This window comes from Vipera berus (assembly GCF_964194415.1).
Source record: "Vipera berus genome assembly, chromosome: 7".
In the NCBI taxonomy this organism is placed as follows: domain Eukaryota; kingdom Metazoa; phylum Chordata; class Lepidosauria; order Squamata; family Viperidae; genus Vipera; species Vipera berus.
The window spans coordinates 42,805,231-42,826,601 of record NC_138209.1 but is presented as its reverse complement, the minus strand read 5'-3'; the positions used below and the strand labels follow the sequence as shown (position 1 = coordinate 42,826,601).

The 21,371-nt window shown below is 40.1% G+C and overlaps 1 protein-coding gene across 1 annotated transcript in view; it reads right to left on the bottom strand.

Annotated features, from left to right (window-relative positions):
* Window positions 1–12,802, bottom strand: part of MICU3 (mitochondrial calcium uptake family member 3) — a 57,421-nt gene extending 44,619 nt beyond the window's left edge. Inside the window, exon 1 of the mRNA XM_081332726.1 lies at window positions 12,479–12,802. Within this exon, the coding sequence (XP_081188852.1) occupies window positions 12,479–12,799 (321 nt within the window). The 5' untranslated portion in view covers window positions 12,800–12,802. The remainder of the gene's footprint in view (window positions 1–12,478) is intronic.
* Window positions 12,803–21,371: the final 8,569 nt, after the last annotated feature.

The following is a 21,371-nucleotide window of genomic DNA, read 5'->3' as shown; positions in this document are numbered from 1 at the left end:
ACTTCATTTGTATAATATAACAACTGCAAAAATATATGGGATATGTGCAGAATAACTATATAATTTGTCAAAATGTTTGTAAAAAAAGCCATGAATGAATGTTACAATGCTTAAAATATTAAGTAAAAATAGTACAATATAATAATATCCTTTTCCAATCTAATCAGCAGCAGTTATGCTTACTAGTTAGGGAAATAGAATATAATTTTATAATTGTAAAATCTGATCAATTCATAATATTCCCCCCCTTCCTCAATTTGGTATACTTATGTCTATAAACATATTTTTAAATTTAGGAATATTATTTTAATCCTTTTTTTAAAAAAAATCTGTGGGTGACAAAAGCACCGAAAGAGTGGGAGAGACATCCCTTTCTCACATTTATAGACAAATGTTTCTTGTAAAATGGGAATGTATTAATACGCATGTGATTCATCTATTGGATAAAAAAGTTACTATTTCTTTTCAGAAAAAAAATTAACGTACCAATGTATATAATAATGTGACTAAAATAATATACAATATAAAACATATTCATATTCCATGAGTAATTATAAGAGTTGCTGAGAATTCCTTAACTCTAAATTAAGTTCCCAGATGAATTTAAACTCTGGTAAGAATGACATCATCTTTTTTCCAAGATTAAAAAAGAAGAAACAAATGGTTCATTGCCAAGAGTTGGTTTCATGTTTCCTTAAGGTCATTGATTCAAAAGGTTCAATCTAAAGGGGGGAAAAAACCCTGATTTTTCCCACGATGAAAGAACTAAACACTAGATAAAAGATCTACTGTATGGAAACTGATGCCATAAGTGGGTAAGAGATGAAACTCAACAATAATATCCATTATCAGTAGTCTAAGCATTACATTCTAATTTAATATACATTATTTCCACCGGGAAAACAGAACATTCAGAAAGTTAATTCTATGAGATAATAAAAATAGGTACCAGCTGCCATTAATCCAAAGTGATATGGACACAGGATTATAACTTAACTGGGATGATTCAATTGAATTTTCCATTAAAATTATAGTAAATTAAAGCATATTGTTCCTAAACTTTCATATAGAATTATCAACCATCAAACCAAGTTATTACAACTTTTATCTGAGGATGTTTTAAAAGGATTTCAGAGCAATTTTCACATTCCTTTATATAAAATAAGTTTGTTTGAAACGAGTATCATTCTATATAAGGCAAAGAAAGTAGTTTGAAAAGTTTCTCTTTGCTTGGCCTCAGGCTATCACAGTATGCTCCCAAGTAGATAAAAGTGGTATAATTTTGTTTGCATGCTGGGTGGCCAAGAGGTTAAACATCACATTTTAGTGTGGGAAAATCCCAAAACAGAAAAAAGGTACTTAACAAATGTTGGAATAGAAAATAGTAATAGTCCTGATGTTTGATCTCTCTTAACTAAAATATATATTTTTATATATCCAGAAATTATTTCATATATTGTAAATATGCCAGTTCTCCTGAAAATTACCATATTTCATTGAATTCATGTCCATTAAGCATTACTATATCTCAATAGTCAAAATATTGGGCTTGTTACTTGTCCCCTCACCCATTAGCCAGTATATTTCATTCTTAAAATGCTAACCATTTGGAAGTTTTAAAAAAGTAAACTAATTAAAAATGGATATTTGTCTGCTTTTGTACATTATCAAGTATTTACAATCTCACAATGCCCAGAAAGATATTAATGTTTCCCAGGACAACTACAGCTAGTTATCTTAGCATGATGCTTGTATACCCTTCCAAATGTTAAATAATCTTGCTGCATTTATTGCTTTAGCCACAAGGTGGCTTGTTTGTTTTTTATTAATGTGTTATATGAACATTTCATAGTCTATAAATTTATTCAATAAATCACAGGTAAATAAATCATGGCTTCACACAAAGTATGAATCACCTGTTAATTGTGCATGTAAAACATACTCTAATGGCAGAAAGTGAAGAGGAACTAAAGAGCCTCTTGTTGCAGGTGAAGAAGGAGAATGCAGAAGTTGGCTTGACACTTAACATTAAGAAAACCAAGATCATGGCATCCGGCCCTCTCAATTCCTGGCAAATAGATGGGGAAGAAATGGAGGTAGTGACAGATTTTATTTTCCTGGGCTCCAAGATCACCACAGATGGGGACTGTAGCCAAGAAATTAAAAGACGCTTGCTCCTCAGGAGGAAAGCCATGACAAATCTAGACAGCACACTAAAAAGCAGAGACATCACCCTGTCAACAAAAGTGCGTATAGTCAAGGCTATGGTCTTTCCAGTTGCAATGTATGGCAGTGAACGTTGGATCATAAGAAAGGTTGAGCGCCAAAGAATTGAGGCCTTTGAACTCTGGTGCTGGAGAGTCCCTTGGACTGCAAGGCGATCAAACAGGTTAGTCCGAGAGCAGATCAACCCTGACTGCTCTTTAGAAGGCCAGATCCTGAAGCTAAAACTCAAATACTTTGGCCACCTACATGGGGCTGCCCTTGAGGACTACTCAGAGGCTTCAGCTGGTGCAGAATGCAGCCGCGCGAGTGGTGGTGGGGGCTTCCCGATACTCCCATGTAACACCTCTACTCCATGAGCTGCATTGGCTTCTGGTTGCCCTCCGGGTAAGATTCAAGGTGCTGGTTATGACCTATAAAGCCCTAAATGGCATGGGTCTGGGTTACTTACGGGAGCACCTGCTGCCGGCATCATCTTCCCTTCGTCCAGTGCGCTCCCACAGAGAGGGCCTCCTTAGGGTGCCATCGGTCAAAGAGTGTCGACTGGCGGCCCCCAGGAGGAGGGCGTTCTCTGTGGGCGCGCCAGACGTTTGGAACCGTTTACCGGTGGAGCTCCGGATGGCTCCCGACCTTTGCTCCTTCCGATGTGACCTAAAAACATATTTATTTGAACAAGCCGGCCTGGTCTGATGGGTTTAGGGGTATTTTAACACTATTGTATTAAATTATTGAATTGGGCTGTAGTATTTAATATTTTTTAATTTTTATATATTGTATTTTATTGTATTGCCCTGTACACCACCCTGAGTCCTTCGGGAGAAGGGCGGTATAAAAATTAAATTAAATAAATAAATAAAATAAATAATGAGAAGAAGGACTCACTGGAGAAGAGCCTCATGCTGGGAAAGATTGAGGGCAATAGAAGAACGGGACGACAAAGAATGAGGTGGCTGGATGGAGTCACTGAAGCAGTAGGCGTGAGCTTAAATGGACTCCAGAAGATGGTAGAGGATAGGAAGGTCTGGAGGAACGTAGTCCATAGGGTCGCGATGGGTCGGACACGACTTCGCAGCTAACAACAAAAGCGTACAAATGCTAGAATAAATATTGTAGGAAGACAGCACCCCCCCCCCCCGAGAAACAAATATTTAAAGGCAGAATGTTATACTTCCCCAAAGGAATAATGGAGAAAATCTTTGAAGGCAGAAACCTCTCCCCCTCCCCAGCCAGAAACTTAGCAGGCCAGGTCTGTAGAAATGCAGATTTGATAATCCCATTCAGAAAGACTAAGGCCCTATTTGTGAGCAAATACATGAGCAGAAGCCCATTCAAGACAGGATCTTTTGAAATCCCTTGCAGCAAAACTGATAGCTAACAATAGCAGAGTGACAGAATTAGAGCCAGCAGCCCCTCACCCAAAAATTCAACACAGGACATAGTTATCAGCCAGAGCCCCAGAGAAGCAGGACATGACCTTTAGGACATAATAGGATTAACCCACCACCATCGGAATACCAAAAGGACAAGCTCAAAAGCCAAGCTCAAAGTTCATGCCACAGGAACAGGAACAACTCCAAACACAAAACCCCAAGAAGATATCAAAACCCACCACTCCCAGCTCCATGTGGCCAGCTCCCCCAGAGCCACATGCTGTTGTGGTTCTGCTCTTCAATAAACAAGAACCTTCTTTCTAAAGCAGTCTCCATTTTGTTTATTCCGGATTGAACTGGACCCTGATGAAGAGTTTTCTTTCAACAATATATTTCTAACAGAATTAGAGAACACTGAATCAGGATTGACAGCATAATCCATATATCCACTTAGTTTAAACACAATTTGTGGAACTTTAAGGATGATTTCTTGTTATACAAACTTTCATGGATCACAATTCATTTCATCAGATAAATGTAGTCTATATTTATCATGTAGTCTATTACAAATTGAGTAATAATATATCAATTGAAGAATTCAATCTTCTTTTTATATTAGAAGAATTCAGTCTTTTCTCAAAATGATTAAGGTAGTACTCTACACTGATTAGTTTAGAACAAGGTCTTTCATCTCACAATGAGGGTGCTTATGATTATGTAGAATTGATATAACTTTACTTAATATGAATATACCTGTAAGCAATTGTCAATTCAGCTCTTTGAGCAAACAAAATATCTTAATATGTATATACAGTACATATATAATGTACATTTTGGGAAACATTTATTGTAAGAACAGTAATGTTGTTAGTTGCGAAGTCGTATCCGACCCATCGCGACCCCATGGACGTTCCTCCAGGCCTTCCTGTCCTCTACCATCTTCTGGAGTCCATTTAAGCTCACGCCTACTGCTTTAGTGACTCCATCCAGCCACCTCATTCTCTGTCATCCCCTTCTTCTATTGCCCTCAATCTTTCCCAGCATTAGGCTCTTCTCCAGTGAGTCTTTCCTTAGATGGTATTTGAGTTTCAACTTCAGGATCTGGCCTTCTAAAGAGCAGTCAGGGTTGATCTCCTCTCGGACTGACTGGTTTGAACACCTTGCAGTCCAAGGGACTCACAGGAGTCTTCTCCAGCACCATAGTTCAAAGGCCTCATTTCTTTGGCGCTCAGCCTTTCTTATGGTCCAGCTTTCACAGCCATACATTGCAACTGGGAAGACCATAGCCTTGACTATACACACTTTTGTTGGCAGGGTGATGTCTCTGCTTTTTAGTATGCTGTCTAGATTTGCCATAGCTTTCCACCCCAGCGTCTTTTAATTTCTTGGCTACAGTCCCCATCTGCAGTGATCTTGGAGCCCAGGAAAATAAAATCTGTCACTACCTCCATTTCTTTCCCATCTATTTGCCAGGAATTGAGAGGGTCGGATGCCATGACCTTGGTTTTCTTAATGTTAAGTGTCAAGCCAACTTTTGCACTCTCCTTCTTCACCCGCATCAAGAGTCTCTTTAGTTCCTCTTCACTTTCTGCCATTAGAGTGGGATCATCTGCATATCTTAGGTTGTTGATATTTCTTCCAGCAATCTTAATTCTAACTTTTGATTCATCTAGCCCTGCCTTTCTCATGATGTGCTCTGCATATAGGCAGGGTGACAGTATACTGCCTTGCTGGACTCCTTTCCCAATTTTGAACCAATCAGTGGTTCCGTGTCCAGTTCTCACTGTTGCTTCTTGACCCGCATATAGGTTTCTCAAGAGACAAATAAGATGGTACTCCCATCTCTTTAAGAACTTGCCACAGTTTGTTGTGATTCACACAATCAAAAGCTTTAGCATAGTCAATAAAGCAGAAGTAGATGATTTTGTGGAACTCTCTAGCATTCTCCATGATCCAGTGTATGTTGGCAATTTGATCTCTAGTTCCTCTGCTTCAAAATCCTGCCTATACTTCTGGTAGTTCTCGATCCACAGACTGCTGGAGTCTAGTTTGAAGGATTTTAATCATAACTTTACTAGCATGTGAAATGAGAGCAATGGTGTGATAGATTGAACATTCTTTGGCATTGCCTTTCTTTGGAATTGGAATGTAAACTGAACTTTTCCAATCCTGTGGCCCCTGTTGAGTTTTCCAAATTTGCTGGCAAATTGAGTGTAGCACTTTTACTGCATCATCTTTTAAGATTGTGAACAGCTCAGCTGGAATACTGTCACCTCCACTAGCTTTGTTGTTGCTCAGATTTCCTAAGGCCCATTTCACTTCACATTCTAGGATGTCTAGCTCGGGGGTCAGTGACCACCCAATTGTGGTTATCTGGGACGTTAAGCTCGTTCTTGTATAGTTCCTCTGTGTAGTTTTGCCACCTTTTCTTAATCTCTTCTGCCTCTGTTAGGTCCCTGCCATTTTGGTCCTTTATCATGCCCATTTTTGCATGAAACGTTCCCTTCATCTCTCCAATTTTCTTGAAGAGATCTCTGGGCCTCCCTATTCTATTGTTTTCTTCTATTTCTTTGCACTGTTCATTTAAGAAGGCATTCTTATCTCTTCTAGCTATTCTCTGGAATTCTGCATTCAATTGGGTGTATCTTTCTTTTTCTCCCTTGCCTTTTACTTCCCTCTTGTCCTCAGCTATTTGCAAAGCTTCCTCAGACAGCCATTTTGCTTTCTTGCATTTCTTTTTCTTTGGGATGGTTTTAGTTGCTACCTCTTGTACAATGTTGGAAAACTTTGGGCACTCTGTCTATCAGATCTAATTCCTTAAATCTATTTGTCACCTCCACTGTGTATTCATCAGGGACATGATTTAGTTCATATCTGAGTGGCCTAGTGCTTTCCCCCAGTGGCGTAGCGTGGGTTGTCAGCACCCGGGGCAAGGCAAGTAATTTGCGCCCCCTAACCTGTGGATTTTAGCACTCGAGTCTCTTCCACTAGCTCAGGAATTCTGGGAGTTGAAGTCCATGAGTCATAAAAGAGCCAAGGTTGCCTACCCCTGAGTTAGGTTCAAGGCAAAAAAGGGTCTCTGGAGAAGAGGGAAAATGCTAGTTTAAAACTGAAACAAGGCAACTTTAAGGTGCCTCAGCTGTGATTTAGGATGAGACAAAGAGAGGACATGGCGTTGAAAATGGTTAATGGGGCATGTTTGTTCCACTCTTAGTGGACGTCAGGATAAACCCCACGAGAGAATGACCTTACAACAGATGTGAATAGGCTTGGACTACGTTTGTAGATTGAGTGCATACATCACATGGAGCGATGATGGGATTCATCAAGATTTATGATCCCACAATTGGCTAGTTTTCTCCATCTTGTCCTAAACCCTGGATACCAACCACGGTTTATGGCTTAGCATGTGGCGTGGGGTTGACCCAACATGTTAGGCGACAAACAATGACTTCCAACTTACAATGCCTCAGCTTCCCAAGGTTATTCCAAAGCCGGAAAAGCCAACCAACCCACCCTGCAGCTTTGCCTGCTTAGGCTGAACCCCAGGAATTCATACTTGCTGCGGCACCCGACCTATTTTCTGCCCAGACGCTGCTTATCCAAGCCAAGCCGCCTCCTTCTCTTTGGCACCTCACCCCAAAGATTCGCCGGCCTGGCTGGAAACTCTCGCTGCTGGCGACGTGTGTCGGGGGGGGGCGGTCCCGATCGCCTTCTGCAGGGGGAACCGAGAGGCCGCAGAGAGTCAATACAGCAGGAGGAGGAGGAGGAGCAGCAGCAGCAAGCAACCGCAGGTGCGGCGGCTGCAGTTGTTACCTGACTGCCAGTCAGTCTGACGTAAGGGAATTGAGCTTTACCTGTTGGTTTAGCATCCTGCCAGCAAAAGTTTCAGTCATTCAAAGTCAGCACCAGGCTGGGTGCCGAAGACTTAGGAGCAGACAGAAGGGAGAAAGTTGGGAACTTTAACTGAGTTTCCGAGTGAGGTACTATCATTCCTTCTCTTTGTACCTTTATCCACATCCATAACAATAAGAGAGTTGGAAGGGACCTTGGAGGTCTTCTAGTCCAACCCCCTGCTCAAGCAGGAGACCCTATACAATTTGAGTAGTCTCCTCTTAAAAACTTCCAGTGATGGAGCAGCCACGATTTCTGGTGGCAAGCTGTTCCACTGGTTAATTAATTGTCCTCACTGTCAGGAAGTTTCTCCTTAATTCCAGGATGTTTCTCTCCTTGATTAGTTTCCATCTATTGTTTCTTGTCCTGCCTTCTGGTGCTTTGGATGTATAAGTTCACACACACACACACACACACACACCATTCTTTGCTGTCATGTCACCCCAATGATACGTTTGGTTTGCCATTAGGGTGCTGTGTGAATGTGGTCTTTAAATAAACCGCTGTTTATTAAATAAAACAGTTTTTTTTAAAAAAAAACAAACAAACCCCCTTTAAATAAAAGGGAAAGTCTGTAGCTTGGGAGTTTGGAGAGAGAAATGTTTTGACACAGTTAATGTGTGTTTCTGTGACGTTCACGAAGCCCCGGTTGAATGACATGAAACGAATCCCAGTTTATGGCCAATTTGGGGAAGGCGGCATCTGAGCGCTCGTTTTCCCCGCACCGGGTCCGGTCAAATTCACACACTCTTGAGCCAATCGAACGCATCCTTGTCTTTTAATCCTGTTCACGCTCCAGAAACTGAGATTGAAGGCAGAACAGAAGAAGAGTTCAAGCTTTTAATGGGAGGGGGGCGAGGGCTGCTTTTCTGCATTCCAGCAGGACAGGATTTATTTATTTTTTTATTTTTTATTTTTAAAAAAGCGCCTTTTGCAGAACAGAGACAGCACGGGCGCGCCCACAAACACACACACACACGCACCCGACCACGTCCTCTCGCCCCCAAAGTATGCATGCACGGTTGGATCGGCAACCTGCCGACGCAGCTTTCGTTCCAGAGCAGGGACCCCCGGAGAGACGCTGCAGTGATCCTCCCCCCGCGGGAAATCCACCCTCTTTCAAGCCCCGCCGCGCCCCCCCCGCCTTTGGCAACCCCGGGAGCGCCTTGGGAGAGCCTCCGCAGCGGAGCCCCGGGCTTGCAGGAGGGCCGCGCTCTGTGCACGCTCAGGAGCCGCCTTCTCCTTTGCGGGGGGGGAGGAGGGAGAGAAGGCTTCCGTCCAGCGCCGGAGCGAAGGCGGAGCGGCCCGAAGGAGGAGTCATGCTGTGTGGTTGTGTGTTTGTGTGTGTGTGTGTGTGTGTGGCGCGCCGTGGGGCGTCAGGCCCTTCCCGGCTGGGGCTCCGGTGCCTCGGCCCTGCCGGATCCCGGCGCCGTCGAGCGCGCCCCCCCAGATGTTGCGCCCGGTGCGGCCGGCCCCCCCTGCACCCCCCACTCTACGCCACTGCTTTCCCCTACTTTCTTCAGTTTAAGCCTACATTTTGCAACGAGAAGCTCATGGTCTGAGCCACAGTCAGCTCCTGGTCTTGTTTTTACTGACTTTATAGAGCTTCTCCATGTTTGGCTTCAGAAGACATAGTCAACCTGATTTCTGTATTGGCCGTCTGGTGATGGCCATGTGTAGAGCCGTCTCTTGGGTTGTTGAAAAAGAGTGTTTGCTATGATCATCATATTCTCTTGACAAAATTCTATCAGCCTGTGCCCTGCTTCATTTTGTATTCCAAGGCCAAATTTGCCTGATATTCCGGTTATCTTTTGGCATCCTACTTTAGCATTCCAATCCCCCATGATGATAAGGACATCATTTTTTGGTGTTAATTCTGTAAGGTGCCGTAGGGCTTCATAGAACTGGTCAATTTCATCCTCTTCAGCACCGGTGGTTGGGGCATAGACTCGGACTACTGTGATATTGAATGGTTTGCCTTGGATTCGCACTGAGATCATTCTATCATTTTGGGGGTTGTATCCCAGTATTAAGGGATGCGGTGGCTCAGTGGGTTAGGACGCTGAGCTTGTCGATCGGAAGGTCGGCAGTTTGGCGGGTCGAATCCCGAGTGCTGCGTAACAGAGTGAGCGCCTGTTACTCGTCCTAGCTTCTGCCAACCTAGCAGGTCGAAAGCACGTAAAAATGCAAGTAGAAAAATAGGGACCACTACGGTGGGAAGGTAACAGCGTTCCGTGCGCCCTTGGCGTCTAGTCATGACGGCCACATGACCACGGAGACGTCCTCGGCTCTTCGGCTTTGAAACGGAGATAAGCACCGGCCCCTAGAGTCGGAAACGACTGGCACGCATGTGCGGGGGAACCTTTACCTTTACCCAGTATTGCTTTTCCTACTCTTTTATTGACTATGTAGGGTACTCCATTTCTTCTGAGGGATTCTTGCCCGCAGTAGTATACCTGATGGTCATCTGAATTAAATTCACCCATTCATGTCCATTTTAGTTCGCTGATTCCTATTCATATTACTTTACTCTACAGAGGCATAGTCTAGTCCAGTTGAAGAAATACAGATCTAAGAGCATAAATGATAGTACTTATACATTTTATTACTTTTATTACATTGTTTTAGGATCAACACCTTAGCTCTAAATAATCAGAGAGTCAGTATATAGCACCTATATTTTTAAATATCTAATTTCTAATCTTTTGTCATAGCAATATCATGTTAGAGCCTGGGAGTTCTAATAAAGGCCAACTTGAGTCTGGAGCACTGACCTTGTAGGGAAGGTCACAAATGATGATCACAGAACCCTGGGATACTGCAATTGTTGTAAATATATGCCCAAATTTTGATTGCATGACTGTGGGGATGCTGCAATAGTTGTAAGTGTGAGTAATAGCAGTAACTCACTTTTTTCAGTGCTGTTGTAACTTTCAGCAGCACTAAATGAATGGTTGTAAATCAAGGACTACTTGTAACATTCAACAAATTCTGATTATAGAATCAAAATGTTCTAATACAGACAGCAAGTATGCTACAAGCTATATGCCATATTGGGCATCATTTTCTTTATGTAGTGATTGTATATGCATAAAAATAAAACATAAAAGAGTATATTCACCTTTTCCCGTAACTGTAGAAATAAATAACTTCCACAGCTTTAAGAATTTAAGACTTGTGGAAAAAAAGTCATCAGCAAGATGAATGGAAAGTAGTTTTACATCAGAAAAATGTAATGGTCAGGTCATAATAGTATCATGCTTTCTGCCTGCCATCAACATCTTCCAACCCATTTCACTTGCAGAAAGTTTCCACATTATAGTATTAGGACCTAAATTAAGAATGTCTCTGTTACCATGTATGCATGGCTGTGGTTACACATATTTGCCCATGATTAAGAATGTTAATAGTAGGCCAATATTATATTTTCCCATAATCTAGGGCAGAAAAAAATTATGTTTTATTTCAGAAGCATTATGCTCAGAAAACATCCATGAACCCTGGGGTTCTCATTCCAGTCTTAGACCATTCATTTCAATCACTGTATTTATAATGCACACAGTACTTCATTCTTGCCACTTCATCATTCCAACTCTTAACCCCTTGTCATTCTACTGGAAGTTGTCAGAATTGTTGTTTCAGCCTCTTATGGCTACTCCTTCTCTTTATGTTTTTAATTTTGAATAACTGCCGAGCCAAAAAAAAGGACAGAAAACAGTAAAACAGTGAGCCCTCCACCAGCAGTTACTAAACCCAGAAAGTATCTGCCACAGTAAGAACATCCAACATTAAATGTTGTAAAAAGAAACCAGGCTGTCAAAGAATACAGTGGCTGGACACCAGCCAAAGCATAGAAAAGCTGACACAGCCAGAGCATAGAAAACCTCAAAGTAGTGCAAGATCAGAAGGTATGAAGAGACCTGGCCCATAAAATCGTCAAGAATCAGATATGACTGAATGGATAACATCATCGTCAAATGTCATTTATTTTTAATCCTGTTTATTTTACATACTTTTTACAGGTGCTATACTTTTATGATCTGTTTTATATCTATTTTATTTGCTCAACATTGAAGGTTGCATGTCTAGAATTTGAAGGTGCTTCTGACACAAATAATAATAATAAAAAACATTACATAAAAACGAGCTCCTGCATCCTCTCCAGATCCTGATTTGTAACTTGCACCGTTTTCACTTGATGGTGCCTAATTCTGTTCTTCTCCGGGGGACTTTAAAAGAGCTAAGAGCTAACGTGCAAAGAGCGTCCTCTTGAGCAATACCCCGGTAAAGCTCGGGAGAGAATTTGAAGTAAGGGAAGGGCTAACACGAGACATCACCCTGTCAACAAAAGTGCGTATAGTCAAGGCTATGGTCTTCCCAGTTGCAATGTATGGCAGTGAAAGTTGGACCATAAAAAAGGCTGAGCGCCAGAGAAATGAGGCCTTTGAACTGTGGTGCTGGAGAAGACTCCTGCGAGTCCCTTGGACCGCAAGGCGATCAAACCGGTCAGTCCTAGAGGAGATCAACCCTGACTGCTCTTTAGGCGGCCAGATCCTGAAGTGGAAACTCAAATACTTTGGCCACCTAAGGAGAAGGAAGGAGTCACTGGAGAAGAGCCTAATGCTGGGAAAGATTGAGGGCAATAGAAGAAGGGGACGACAGAGAATGAGGTGGCTGGATGGAGTCACTGAAGGCGTGAGCTTAAATGGACTCCAGAAGATGGTAGAGGACAGGAAAGCCTGGAGGAACATCGTCCATAGGGTCGCGATGGGTCGGAAACGACTTCGCAACTAACAACAACAACAACACGGGCGATCTCAGGGAAGGCTGCTCCTTCTCTGCCCCGGCTTCCCGAGAGCATCGTTGGAGGCGGCCGCCTGCCATCCACCATCCACCCATCCTCTGGAGCGGGAAGGGAGAAGGGGCGGGCCAAGGCAGGCGCTCGCGCTGTACGCCGCGTCTCTCTCCCCCCCCCCCCCCCCGATACCTACCACCATCTCCTTGGCAGCGGCTGCCACAGGGATGGGCTGCAGTCCCCGGCCTTGCTTCGGCGTCCCGGCTTCTCCTTGCTCCCTCCGGCTGCCGAGCCCCAGCGCGGGGGGCGACTGGTGCGGGCGGCGTTCGTAGTAGTGGTAGCAGGCGAGCCAAGCCAGCGCCCCGCCAGCAGCCCCCGCGGCTGCGATGCTCATTCCACTCGGGGTCCCCTCGCGGCCGGAGTCGGCGGCCTTCAGTCCCCAAAGGGGCCGACGAGGGGCCACCTCCGAGGGGAGACGACAACGGCGCCAGCCCAAGAGACTTCGCAGCGCCGCCATAGACCCGGGTCCTCGGAGTGACAGGGCGAACGAAGGCGCTGAGGCGGCAATAGCAGCCGCGGCAGGAAAACATCGCGAGAGCACCACGAGCTGCCAAGCGCGAGATGAGGGACTCTGCTTCCAAATTGCCACCTATCCCTCCCACCCGGGCTGGCCTCACGTCCCTCCTTCCGTTTGGCGGGTTGTCTGTCATCCTCGCTGATTCCTTATCTGGGAGTTTCTGTTTGTGACGGCTCTGGATTGCCGAGTTCTCTGCCGGTTGGCATCTCGAAGTGCCTGCGATTGCAATCTGGATTGTACCTTTGGAAGCGGTGGTGATTTGCGGAGGCTTTCTACTAACAACGCAGTCCCAGTAATTTTGTCTTCCTTTGCTCTGCATACTCTGAGCTAATAAGAGCATAAGAATTAGTTGGCTGGTTCAGGCCCACCGAGTATTCTACCACAGAATGGCCCAATTAAAGCTAGAAGTGGCCTCTCTTCTCTATTATAATTCTGTAATGCAATTAAATTCAGTCAATACAGTCTTTCAATAAGAAAAAACGGCTAGCTCTCAGGGCTGCACCTCCAGCAAAAGTGTAGAAGAGGCGATCTCAGCGGTTGAAGCTTGTCACCTAAGCTTTTATCTTTTGAAATTCTTTCCTGGACCTATAGAAACGTGGTTCTCCTTTGCTTCTGGCTATGTACAAGCCAGAAAAGAGCCTGTTTGGTGCAATGGGTGAGGTTCCAGGCTAGAAACCAGTTCTAGTCCTGCCTTAGGGGCAAAGCCAACTGAGTGACCTTGGTCCAGTTACTCTTTCTCAGCCTTAGGAAGAAAGCAAGGGGAAAGAGGTTATTATTTATTTATTTATTATTATTATTATTATTATTATTATTATTATTATTATTATTATTATTATTATTATTATTATTATTATTATTATTATTATTTAAACCTCCCGTAGGACTCAGGGCGGTTCACAAGGTGTTTTTTTAAAAAAAAAACAATATAACAATTACAAAAATTAAAAACAATTAAAATGATTACATTAACCTTGAATACGTAAAAAAAAATTCTGAAATCTTGTCAAGAAAACTGCAGGGACTTCTCCAAAGACTTGCCAGGAGTCAACAGTGCCTGAAAGCCCCTTCCCACCCTCCCAAAAAAGTAATCACAAGCTCCTAAGATAACTCCAGACCATTCTGCCACCAACTGCAAGTGTTGTTGAGAGTTATACAGTATTCTCCCTGAGTGGAAAAATCCTATTTAGATCCAATAGTGAAGAGCAGCTAGAAGAAATTACTTGTGAATTTATCCAATTCATTTTAAACAGCCATCTCACAACTGTGTCTCAATGAATTATTTCTGAATGAATTATTTCTTTGGGATTCTTTTCTAATTTCTGACATGCAGATACAGGGCTGCATTCTTTTACAGGCTGAGCCAACTTATATTTAAAAAAATAAAATATTTATTTAGCAAATGTAAATTTATATAGTGAATCCTAACAGTAAAAGGAATATTATTATGACCTTTATATTTTATCCCACATTTTCCCCGTATAATTCAAGGTAGCACATAACTAATTTTCCTACCTATTTTCCGTATAACCACAAACCTGTGAAATGTGTTGCACTGAGAGAGAGAGGGACTAATTCAAATTCATCCAGATGGCTTTCATGCCTAAAGGAAGGCAAGCACCTTAACCACCACACAAACTAGTGTAATGACTGGACAGCAAACATTTATATTCATTTCCAACTACTACTAATTTGTAATTATACCAATTAGTTATCAGTATGTGTACAGAAATGCAGGATTTAAAATCGTGGCTGTGTTATTAATGGGACAGATGAGCTTCCTCTGTGCTTTTTAGGCTGACATGCATATGAACCATTTGGTAACATCTGAACAAGTATTTTTTAAGAAAAAATCCACCAGGATAAGTGGACATCACTTTATTGTTGCTATTTGCTGCTTTATATCTGATGCAGAATAGTTACAAATGGAATTCAAGCCTATGATAACTGATGGTCCAGAATGCATCAATCGTCTCTATTTTAAAAGCAGTGGTGGGATTCAGCCAGTTCGCACCAGTTTGGTAGAACCAATAGCTAATTTTTTGTTGCCCAGGCTCAGAATGGACTTCCGGGAGCAGCATCCACACAGAGAATCAGTTGTTCACATATTGGAATCCCATCGTTTAAAAGTATTGCAAATGGAAATACAGCCACAGCTTGCATGTCTCTGTGTGAATCCTTGTGAATTTTCCATATATTTTAATTTTTTCTGTTTTATAATTGTATGAATTATAAAAATATCCAAAATTAACTTGAATATGAAATTTGCACTTCCAAATACATATGAGGTGAACAGTGATGTATCCTTTCAATTTGGATGTCTTCATATGAAGTTAATTACTTTACGGTAGGACTTGCAGGCTATTTTTTTGTTTAATAGAAAGAAAGCAGATCTACCAACTACTTATATATTAGTATTTCCTAGGACTGCTTAATTAAGATTTTTGCTGAAAAATAAAGTTCATTTTAATCATATAGTTAAGTACAAGAATCCAACTTGATTGAAGATACCATTGTTAACATTCTAACAAACATAACATCTCTAGACTGAAATAAAACAACGCAAATGTTTGCATTGTTTTCAGGGAACTTTTGGGAACATATATTAGGGGGCAGTATTGAGCACCTGACAAGCTATCCTGCTTAGATGGATAGGTTATATTTGAATGAACAGGTCACAGATTCTGTAGGCTTGATTGCTTGCTTGATGTTTGCAATGCTTCTTAATGTAATGTATTATGGAGGTATATGTTTTCTGCTCACCACAGGTGGACCTGTGGAAATGTTACATAGATCTTGAGATCTTATATGTTTTTATATGGAAATATTCACAAATGTTTTTTAGGAAAAATGTGATAACATGAACGTGTTGTATCCAAAACAGATTGAAAATATCTATTTGGGTTGAATCTCTTCCTAAGCGTTAACATATTCAATAAGTATGGAGAATTAGATCCCACCAGAAATTTTACTTATTGTCCAAACTTCTCCCTGTCTGGTTAGATGAACTCAGTAAGTAGAAACTAGAATTCCTTCTTCGTTAAAGCCACTTACTGATGTTAAGTGATTTTCAAAGAGCAGCTGTTTGAGGACTTGAAGCATTTTGCAGGTGTTGCTCTCTTGAAGCTTTGCTAACTGAATGTATTTTTTGAATGGCAAAAAACTTCAAGGTGCAGGAAAAGAAGCATAGAATGGTAGAGCTTTAAATATCTATTTGCTGCAGGAGACACAGCTTCAGGGAGATAGAGGAGTCCGGCTTGAGTTCTGTAAGCCAAAAGTCTTTTGTAGAACATCAATTATCCTGAATTGCAGGAGCATTCCAAAAATGGGCTTTTTATTTCATGCACATTAGAAATCCAGAAGGGCTTTCCAGGGAATAAAGGCAGGCTTTACAGAAGAACAGGCATTTCCATGCACTGCTATAGAGTTAAAATACTGCAGGATCCAAACTGGGTCGGTCAGCAGGTTTAGTCTTCCAAGCTTTCAAACTCGTGCTGGAGCCCATCTACAGGGAACTTTTCTCTGGTGGAGTATGTGCTTCAGGCTATTCTGTGTGTGGTATTTATATGGTAGCTGTTGTATGTGGCTTTTTAGATGTTGATTGGGGTTAAAATACTGTACAAGTTAAAGTTTTGTACAGTTAAAATACTGTACAAAATATATTAGCTATCATTTTCTGTATGTTCATTTTTATAATCCTGTCTTCTTTGAATTTATAAGACCAAAGAATTTTGATCTAGACATAAATATGCACTGATTTTCTAGTTACATACATTTGTTGTTGATTTTCCATTGAGACCATTGCTATCATTGAAATACCAGCTTGGTGTGTTATAATAATAATTCATTTGTAAGCATGGTAGTTGTTATTCTCAAATTGGAAACTCTTTTCCCTTCTTATCTTTCTGAAGACTGTCACCAAACCATCTTTGAGATTATATACTTCTTACACAATATCTAGTTACTCCAGTGCCTTTATGAGCATAATAATTACTTTGTGAGTTTTTAAAAAATGCACAAGATTGTTTCACCTATATATTTGTTTAACACTACTGAAAATGTTCTAGGAAGTAAAAAGAAAATGATTAGATTGCAGGATATACTTAAAAGTAAAATAATGTACTTTGAAACAACACTCTTTGAATATATTTAACTTTCCATAATAGCAATACAGAAAGAAGGAAAAAACTTTCAGTGTTATCTTTTCCTGTCACATGACTAGTGCAAATAGCAAGGTGAAAAAAGAACCTTATCGTGTTTTTCCCGGTACTTGATAAAATGGCATAACTGCTTCCGAGCTTCAACATAAAAGGTAGCGCTTGAAAGAAGTCAGTTTGTTTTGTATTTCACTTTCGCTGCTACTCTAAGCATCTTGATATTTGATTAAAGGAGATTACGTTGAGCTTTCAATAAATGTAGCTGCCAATTGTGTTTTTCAGAGACTTCATCCATACTGGCTAAGTAGACTATGATTTTCCAAGTGTTGATTATCCAATGAGAAAGATTGACTTGCTAATCCCTAATATATGCCAAAAATCTGATTCAAGCTAAAAAAAAGCTCATTCTTTTGTGCATAAGCCGTATGGATTCATTTTTTTACATCCTTTCAATCTTCTTTCTACATATTTGGGGGTTCGACATGCATAGCAGTTTGACCCCAACATTAATTTGGTGGTAATTTTGATTACAGTTGAGAAGCTTCAGCTGGAGCAGAACAGCTATTTTGTCACCAGGCATCTTTTATACTAGTGACCTTGTGTTTCGTATCTAGTTCAAACTTTGTTATATAAGCAAGGTTGTTTAATGTGTCTATGAGATATTACTCCATTTCTTTTTTACCCAACATAATCTGTCCATTTAACAAAAATATTCTCTCAGTCATACTATCAGTTTGGACAGTAAGTGCCTATATTTAATCACTACAGAATAATAACTCCTTTATGGAACACCCTTGTGAGATGAAGAAGTTTATAAATCCTAATAATGTCAGAAGCTATCTCATTGGGAAACTTTATTCCCAGAAGTATCATCCATGGCATAATAGAGGAAGAAGGGGATCAAAATGATTCATTGGATGAGGATTTGACAACCTACTCCATATGAATGCCATTAGTACATGGATCCACAGAAACCTAATGTTGTCAGAGTAAAAATGTCAAGCCGAAACTGAAATGGATTGGAAGAAGTCTCTTCATATTAGATATAAAAATTTGGTTTTGCTGTACTAAATGAAACAACAAAGAGACTAAAAACTGTTAAGTTCTTGGTAGCTGAAATTAATAAAAAACAAGGTTCTTCTTAGTCTTTTTAAAAGAATTGTTGAAGAGAATAAGATAAACTTACATTTATGACCACAACCAGGGCCAGAATTTCCATTGCTAAGCAAGGCGGTTGTTAAGTAAGTTGTGCCTAATTTTATGACATTTGTTGCCCCTGTTAGGTGAATCATTATAGTTGTTAAATGAGTCATTCGGTCTTCAGCAAATCTGGCTTCCCCTATTGACTCTACTTGTCAGAAGCCAGCTGGGAAGATCACAAATGCGTCACATGACCCAGGGATGCTGCAACCATCATAAATACACCTCAGTTGCCAACACCCGAATCATGATCACATGCTATGGGAATGCTGCAATGGCTGTAAGTGCATGGGCCAGTTGTAAGTCACTTTTTTCGGTACTGTTGTAAGTCCAAATGGTTGCTAAACAGATGGTTGTAAGTTGAGGATTACCTGCATAGAAATTACTTTCATTTTTAGAACTCATCAGTTAAACTAAAGTTAATGAAGGCATAGACATTTTTGTCTTTTACTAAGAGGCCACCTATGAACTGACAAGGTCGTTTTCTTAACTACTAAGGAAGACTGCCCAGGTGGTCAGAATTTACATCTCTCTTAGGTTTTGAAAAAAGCATTACAAGACGTCAGCTAAGAAAATCTTTATAGTAAAAGTCTTAATGAAAGCCTAAAAGACCTCACTGGATGGAAAACACTGAAATCAAATTGACTACATACTCCATAAGCAAAGATGGAGATGCTCTAATCAGTCAAAAATTGAAGCTCTGACCATGAATGGCTTGCTAGATTCCAATTAAACTAAAAAAAGCAAACAAAACCATCAAGCCAACAATATATGGTATCATTTATATTTCATATGTGTGTGCAGTGAAGATAAAGAACAAATTTAATGGGCTAGATTTGATAAACAGCCCATAGAGAGTTGTTTCGAAACAGTATGGGCAGCAAATAAATAAGATTTCAATACTGAAATCTGCTTTACAATTAAAGACAAAGCAATCAAAAATATTTCAAAATACAAAAGGTAAAATGGCTACCTGCTGATATAGAGTCAGCTGAAGAAAGGTGGAAAGCAAAAGGCAACAAAGATTTTAGGAAAATTTACCCAACAGTTACTGAGAAGAGCAAGAAGAGATAGAAGTTACCTAAATCAGCAATGCACAGGCACAAAATAACTATAAGGTGAGAATATATTTAAGAAAATTACAGAAATCAAGGGAATCTTTAATGCATAGGTGGACATGATATTCAAAAAACAAAGATCCATTGGACAAAAAAATTAGATATGATATACAGAAGAACTGTACAAAATCATCCATAATTATGAGGTATATGAAGTTTTGATCAGGAACTGAAATAGTTTAAAATCTCATCAAGTTTATACAATTAAAATGGTTCTTGTAGTTTACAAGGAGATAAAATACAACAGTTGCCAATGGACTGGGAAAGGGTTTCGGTATTTCAATACTGGAAAAAACGCTAAAGAATATTTAAAGGACTAAATAACTGCACTTATCTCATTTAGTAATGTTTGGAATTGCAATTCAGACTTCAATAATATATGGACCAAGCAATGCCAGTTTTACCAGCTGGGCTCAGAGGAGACTGCTGCATTCAAAATCACACTGATAACATCCCATATATAATGAAAAAGACAAATAGGAAAATATGTTTATTTTGCTTTAGGATTACGCAAAGCTGATTGTGTAGATCAGTTGTATAGATAGTTGTGAACAGCCCTTAAAACATGGATATACTGAGCCACCTATTCTATCAATGGAAGATTACTGATAATGGCTAGGAAGCAACAAAATAGAATATGCAATTTAATAATTTGGCTCTGGAAAAGGAATGAAAAAAGTTACATTTTATTTATTTACTTATATGCAGATTATAGCTTATATTAACATATGCAGATTATAGGTCATAAATCTTATGAGAAACGCTAGACTAGAAGAAGTAGAAAATATAATTAAGAGTGTTGGGAGAAACAACCTTGAAAATGCAGTTGATTTCATTTTAATAGAAGCAAAGAAGACTTAAAGAGCGTCTTGGTGGAAATAAAAGAAGAGAATGCAAAAACCAACCAAAAGCTCAGTATCAAAAAGCAAAGAAACAAATGCCACATTAAGATTATGTCAACAGCTCAATGCCGGCAGACCTAAAAGTTGAAAAATTTATCCTCAAAAATTCAAAAGGATGACTATAGCCAAGAAATACAGGAATATTTGTTATTTTAGAAAAGGATTATGACAAATCTAGACAATATATTAGCATATAGAGATCACATTTAATAACAGATCAATCTGTGGTTAAACCAATTGTTTTTATAGTTCTAACTGATTGAAAATGATCAGAAAGGCTGAACAAAGAAAATTAGGTGTCTTGAATTGTAGTGCTGGAGCAAATTGTTGAGAATGTTTTGGACTACAAGAAGAATAAATTATTCAATAATAGAAGAAATAAAACCAGATTCTTCATTGGAAATACTAATAGTAAAGCTGAAACTTAAACATTTTGGACACTTAATGCAAAGGCACAAAACATTAAAGATTTTTTTTAAAAAAAGGCTGACCAAATGACAAGGTGTCTAAATAGTGCTACTGAAAGCATACATTTACAAGAACTCAAGAAGCAGTTCTGTACAGATAATCTTGGTGAAATGAGTTCTGTTGTGTGATGGAAAATTAGAAGTGACTGAATAACTAACAAGGACAACAAATCTTTAATCGCTACAAAATGTCATACACACAGTCACATTCAAACCTTCCTATCATACTTATTTTTAAGATAAACAATAGTATAGTATGCAGACAGAAGAAAAGGAGTATGAAAAAGGTAATGAAATCAAAAAGACAAAAAGAAAATGAAAATTAATTTACTGCAACATTATTCACCATCTTGGTATCTTTTTATTTTTGCGATCATCTTTGCTTCTACCATGTCTGCACTTTAATTGCCTTTGAAAGCTTCACACTTTCGTTTCCTGAATAGCTTATCAAGTCTAATCCACCATGTTTTCTTCAGTTTTCCTCTTTCTCTTGATTCAATGTAATCAAATCTTTATTATGATCTAGTTCTGCCTCAAGCATGAAAGCTGGCTGAGTTTCTTTGGGCCAATCACTCTGTCCCAGCCCTATCCACCTCACAGGGTTATTGTTGTGGAGAAAATAGGAGGAGAATACTCTGTGTGTTTGCTGCCTTGAGTTATTTATAAAAGTA